Source organism: Hemitrygon akajei, chromosome 23 (genome assembly GCF_048418815.1).
Source record: "Hemitrygon akajei chromosome 23, sHemAka1.3, whole genome shotgun sequence".
In the NCBI taxonomy this organism is placed as follows: Eukaryota; Metazoa; Chordata; class Chondrichthyes; order Myliobatiformes; family Dasyatidae; genus Hemitrygon; species Hemitrygon akajei.
The window spans coordinates 18243499-18250097 of record NC_133146.1 but is presented as its reverse complement, the minus strand read 5'-3'; the positions used below and the strand labels follow the sequence as shown (position 1 = coordinate 18250097).

The following is a 6599-nucleotide window of genomic DNA, read 5'->3' as shown; positions in this document are numbered from 1 at the left end:
GAAAAAAGTTGAATTTCCCCATGGGGATGAATAAAGTATCTATCTATCTATCTATCTATCTATTGGATTTGCCGTGCCACCTTTCCCTTGATGAACTCTATTTACACTTCTCTCTGCCTCGGTAAAACGGCCAGCATAATCAAAGACCCCAGACATTCTCTCCCCTCTCCCCTCAGCCTGAAAGGACAGCCAACCAGAGACAGCAAGAACTCTGATTATTAGGAGGTAAAATCAGATACTAATAGAAACTACACAGCAGCCATACTATTAGCTATATCTGTGCACCTGCTCATTAATTCAAATATCTAATCAGCCAATCATCTGACAGCAACTCCATGCATGAAAGCATGCAGACGTGTTCTAGAGGTTCAGTTGTTTGTCAGATCAAACATCAGAACGGGGAAGGAATGTGATCCAGGTGACTTGGACTGTGGAATGATTGTTGGTGCCAGACGGGGTGGTTTGAGTATCTCAGAAACTGCTGATCTCCTGGGATTTTCACACACAACAATCTCTAGAGTTTACAGGGAATAACAGCAAAATAAAAAAATGGGATCGAAGTGATTTAGACCATGGAATGATTGTTGGTGCCAGACGGGGTGGTTTGAGTATCTCAGAAACTGCTGATCTCCTGGGATTTTCATGCACAACAGTCTCTGGTGTTTTCAGAGATGGTGCAAAAAAAAACCAAAAACAAAAATCCGGTGAGTGTGGCTCTGTGGGTGAAAGTGCCTGGTTGATGAGCGAGGTCAGAGGAGAACGGCTAGACTGGTTCAAATTGGCAAAAAGGTGACAGTCACTCAAATAACCACACGTTCCAACAGTGGTGTGCAGAAGAGCATCTCTGAACGCACAACACATTGAACCGTGAAGTGGAAGGGGTACAGCAGCAGAAAGCCACACTCCTGTTGCCACTATATAGGGCACACTCCCGTAGCTAATAAAGTGGCCACTGAGTGCATCTTGGTATTGCCCCAGCACTGTTCCCTCTTGTCTGCACGGGTAACTGAAATGCTCCCGCACACATTGTGGAGCAGCTGGAACAAAGACAGACGAGAAAAAGAGTTTACAGAACGTGAAAGAATTTCCTCGTTGTGCTATATTTCATTACATCCTTCAATCAATAAATAAAATCAAAAGTATGGGTTTTTTTTCAATTTTCATTCTAAATATTCATAGTAGGCATATAAAAAACATTTAAAGTGCTGCAAAGTTTTCATGCTGAGTAAAACTTTTCTGCTCACATCAATAGTTGGCCCGTGTTGCTGTGAAAACAAATTAGAGGGAGCGTTGTTCCGCAGGACACTTGAATGAGGATGACTGGAGTCAAGGCAACATATTTGTCTTTTCTTGGCATTTACATTTAAAATTGGTTTCTTGTCTCACGTTGTACAGTGAAACATTTGGTTTTGCACACCATCCATACAAATCATTTCATCACCTTGGTACAACAAAACCATAACAGAGTGCAGAGTGGAGTGTTTCAGTAGCAGTGCGATTAAACATGGCTGTGATGAGAAAGATCAGGGGCCCATCTTATTGCCCTGGAGTTCAATAGTGTGATGGGCTTGTGTCCAAGCTTACCCAAGACTGCGCCATCTCAAGGCAAAAGATTTAACCAGGAACTACGGTCCCACAAGCCTCCTCGTCCAACATATCATTCTCCATAACTTCGGCCATCTTACTGCCAAACAGATCTTAATCTCCACCCTGCCCCCACCACTCTCCACTTTCCGCAGGGATCACTCACACCGTGACTCCCTTGACCTTTTGCTCATCTCCACTGACAGGCGCTTATCCCTGCAAGAGGCATATGCTACGCACACCCATTTACCTCCTTCACCACCATTCAGGGCCCCAAACAATCCTCCTGGGCGAGGCCACACTTCACCTACAAGTCTATAAAAGGTCATGTACTATATCCAACGCTCTAGGTGCAGCCTCCTCTTCCCCTCATTTGCCCATCACCTCCCCCTAGTGCCCCTCCTTCTTCTCCCCATGGTCCACTCTCCTCTCCTATCAGATTCCTTCTTCTCCAGCCCTTTACTTCTTCCACCAATCCCCTCTCAGCTTATTGGTTCATCCTCTCCTCTCCCTTACCTGGGTCTCATCTATCACCTTCCTCTCCTCCACCTTCTCATTCAGTCTGCTCTTCCCACACCCCCGAACTACCTTTCCAGACCACATGACGAGTCCCGGCTTGAAACGTCGACTGATTATTTCCCTCCATAGATGCTGCCTGACTTGCTGAGTTCCTCCAGAATTTTGTGTGTTGCTCGGGATTTCCAACATTTGCAGTCTCTCGCGTTTTTGGCTAACCGGGAACGAGCCTGGTGAATTCAGTGCCCTAGTATTCCAACTCTGCTGGAACTCAGCAGTTGACCCATCTCGTGGTTCAATTCACTCTTCTTCCAATAATTAATAACTAAATGTCCTCGTTGTGCTCCGGCTAACTCTTCTCATGTGATACCTGCCATCGGGAAACGTCGTCTCCGGGGCTTCGCAGCCGCGATTCCCGCCCACAGCCTGTTCAGCTATTGGCAGCTGGCTCTTGAGTGACACAGCCTTCTCTGCTCCCATTGGGCCGGAGGGCCGTCAGTCGGCTTCAGGCTAGGCTGGGGATGGGTTGCCTTTTATGTCTGCCGGTGCATCCGAATTTGCCGGGAATTGTTGTTCCGAGGATGGTGGAGGAAGCTTACCTCTCCAACTCCGATGGGAAAATCGTCGGGGTAAGTCTGGGGAAATCACTTTTATTTCTTCAAGTTTCTTTAATTAGGAAACTTTCAGATTTTTTGTAAGTACTTGTATTGGATGACTTGCTTTTGAACTTTTTCTGACTGTGTTTAAAGTTCATTAACGCTTACAGCTGTAGGGTAATATCCTGAACATTACACCCCCACCCCACACACCTACACACGCACGCCATCGTGCCCTTCTGAACAATAAATATTTCTTGACCAGGGAGCCGTTTGCAAATTCGCACGAACACCTCGCTGTCAATCTGCCGTTCGGTAGTGCAGTTACAGACCTGGAGGGAACAGAGCGGACGATTTGTGCAAGGAACGATTCACAACAGCGAGAGGAGGAACCTGTGGGTGAAGACCAACGAAGAAGACAAAAAGCACTTCAATGTGAGGGTGCCGCCGGCGGTTTTAGCCGCGGCTGTCAAGAAAGAATTGGATCAGCGGTCGGAAGAGTAGTGTTCCTTACAAGGAGCTAGCAGGGGTTTGAAGGGCTGAACGGGCTCGGTTGGCTCTCAAGAGCTACACATCCGAAGGTTTGGACTTGAGGCGAACCCCTGAATCCTCCTCAGCATCTGGGACCACCCTACTCGCCTGCATCGCAGTAAGATCTTGACCGCGTCTCCACCATCCTTCCCCGGAACCGGCGACTTTCCGAAGATTCACCGCCCTCCGAGAGAAGAAATTCCTCCTTGTCGGTGTCTGAAATGGACCGCAGCGTTTCCCGAGACTGCCTCTGGCCCAGTTTCGCCCGAGGGGGAAATGTTGTTTAGATGTAGCGTCTCGGCCCGAAACGTCGACTGTTTACTTTTTTTCCATCGACGCTGCCTGCCCTGTTGAGTTCCTCCAACATTTTGTGTCTGTTGCTCAGATTTCGATTCGCTTATTTATCACATGTAGATCGAAGTCTACTGATTGTGCAGAAGTTTTGGGACAGAGCTAGAGCGCCCAAGACTTTTGCACAGTGCTGTGTTTGTCTACGTGGAGCGGAGAGCAAGTTTGTAAATTTGGCGGGAATAAATGGTGTTGGGAATGGTGAGGCGCAGTGGGAGGGGTGTGGGACGGATGGCAGATACAGAGTGCCAGCCGGGTGGGGGGGGGGGGTGGTGGTGGCATGGGTACAGACATACCCAGCCCTGAGACAACAGGCAAGGTTGTTTGACTCCAAACAATTGGTTTATTGATAATTACAGAATGTCTCTCTGGTGCTGCCCGCTCTCTCACCTCTCCCTTCCCCCTTTTCCCAACCGTGTGCGCGCGCGCGCACTTCAGGCTTTTGCACAACGCTGTATAGTGAAATGTGTCATTTGTGTTAACAACCAGCTCACAAGGATGTGCTGGGGGCAGCCCATGCGTGTCACCACAGATTCCGGCGTGTCCACACAGCAGCAGAACAACACAAGCAACAGCAACAACTGAACAAGACAACAGCAAAACAAGTCCCTTACCCACTCTCCCCAGCCACCCACGTATCCACCCTGTGGGTGCCCTTAGAGTCTTGTCAATACCGTAGTCACACTGGGCTACAAAGAGGTGCCCAGTTAATTTCTCAAGTGGAATTACATATACTTGATTTACTTTATGCTAACATCAGGGGGTATATCTTTAAGGTGTTTGGAGGAACGTATAGGAGGGGTATCAGAGGTAGGCTTTTTACATAGAGAGTGATGGTGGTGGAGGGACATTCAAAAGAGTCTTAGATAGGCACATGGATGAAACAAAAATGGAGGGCTCTGTGGAGGGAAGGTTTGATTGATTTTAGAGTAGGTTAAAGGGTCAGCACAAACTTGTGGGCTGAAGGGCCTTGCTGTGCTGTACTGTTCTATTTTATGCATGTTCTAAGATTGGATGACCTCCTTAGCCCCTGACAACCTTAGGTTAAAGGGTCAGCACAAATTTGTGGGCTGAAGGGCCTGGATTATGTTCTGCGTTCTTTCTGTGAGGGCGATTCACCACCTGAAACTGTGTCTTTCCATCCATAATGAGGTCTGTTATTATCTGCTAAGTTATTTAATCGGATGTGACTGTTGTAGACCAGGTGGCTTCCCCCTCCCTTTCCAATCCAGGTGAAGGATCTTGACCCAAAATATCAGCTGTTTATCCCCCCTCCGCAGATGCTGGCTGACCTGCTGAGTTCTTCCAGTTTTATTGGGTAAGTTGCATACGATCTGAGTGTTGTGGGGCACACCAGCATTTATTGCTCATCCCTAACTGCCCCTGTTAAGGTCTAACCTGAAAGCAGTGCAGCCCTTCTGGGTTAGATGCTCCCTTGGTGCTGGTGGGGAAGGAGTTCCGGGGTTTAGACCTAGTGATGATTTATCAACAGCGATGTATTTCCAAGTCAGGATGGTATGTGACGTGGAGGGGCACCTGGGGTTCTGGTGTTCCCGTGATCCTGTTGGTGGAGGTCATGGGTTGAGCAGGTGCTGTCGGGAGGGTGAGTAACTACACTGCGTTTTGGAGACGATGCAGATGGTAGCCATTGTGCACTGGTGGTGAAGGGAGGGAGTGTTAAGGGTGGCGGATGCAGGGCCAGTAAGCTGGCAGCTTTGTCTGATACTGCACTCATAGCCAACTGCAGAATATTAGAACATAGAACAGTACAGGCCCTTTGGCCCATGATGTTGTGCCGATACTTTAACCATCTCCAAAATCAATCTAAGCCTTCCCTCCTACAAAACCCTTCATTTTTCTATCATCCATTTGCCTATTTAAGAGTCTCTTACACCACTTTAAATGTCCCTCATGTATCTCATGGATTACATTCCTTGACTTCTCTAGTGCCTTTAACACCATCCAGCCCAAGATCTTAAGGCACAAACTAACGGAGATGGGAGTAGACTCTCACATGGTGGATTGGATAGTGGACTACTTGACAGATAGACCTCAGTATGTGCGGTTGGGAGACTGTAGGTCTGACACGGTGGTCAGCAGCACAGGAGCGCCGCAGGGAACCGTACTCTCTCCGGTCCTGTTCACCCTGTACACATCAGACTCGGAGTCCTGCCATGTGCAGAAGTTCGCTGATGACACGGCCATAGTGGGGTGTGTCAGGAATGGACAGGAGGAGGAGTATAGGAAACTGATACAGGACTTTGTGATATGGTGCAACTCAAACTACCTGCGTCTCAATATCACCAAGACCAAGGAGATGGTGGTGGACTTTAGGAGATCTAGGCCTCATATGGAGCCAGTGATCATTAATGGAGAATGTGTGGAGCAGGTTAAGACCTACAAGTATCTGGGAGTACAGTTAGACGAGAAGCTAGACTGGACTGCCAACACAGATGCCTTATGCAGGAAGGCACAGAGTCGACTGTACTTCCTAAGAAGGTTGGCGTCATTCAATGTCTGTAGTGAGATGCTGAAGATGTTCTATAGGTCAGTTGTGGAGAGCGCCCTCTTCTTTGTGGTGGCCTGTTGGGGAGGAAGCATTAAGAAGAGGGACGCCTCACGTCTTAATAAGCTGGTAAGGAAGGCGGGCTCTGTCGTGGGCAAAGTACTGGAGAGTTTAACATTGGTAGCTGAGCGAAGGGCGCTGAGTAGGCTACGGTCAATTATGGATAACTCTGAACATCCTCTACATAGCACCATCCAGAGACAGAGAAGCAGTTTCAGCGACAGGTTACTATCGATACAATGCTCCTCAGACAGGATGAAGAGGTCAATACTCCCCAATGCCATTAGGCTTTACAATTCTACCGCCAGGACTTAAGAACTTTTTAAAAGCTATTATTAATGCTTTTTGAGATAGTGATTTAGATGCATATCATATTTTTTACTGAGTTAAGTATTGTATGTAATTAGTTTTGCTACAACAAGTGTATGGGACATTGGAAAAAAGTTGAATTTCCCCAT

The 6599-nt window shown here is 47.7% G+C and overlaps 1 protein-coding gene across 1 annotated transcript in view; it reads left to right on the top strand.

The window, feature by feature from the left end:
• The first annotated feature begins 2631 nt into the window (after window positions 1-2631).
• Window positions 2632-6599, top strand: part of LOC140715059 (solute carrier family 2, facilitated glucose transporter member 5-like) — a 69634-nt gene continuing 65666 nt past the window's right edge. Inside the window, exon 1 of the mRNA XM_073026789.1 lies at window positions 2632-2729. Coding sequence (XP_072882890.1) covers window positions 2682-2729 — 48 coding nt within the window. The 5' untranslated portion in view covers window positions 2632-2681. The remainder of the gene's footprint in view (window positions 2730-6599) is intronic.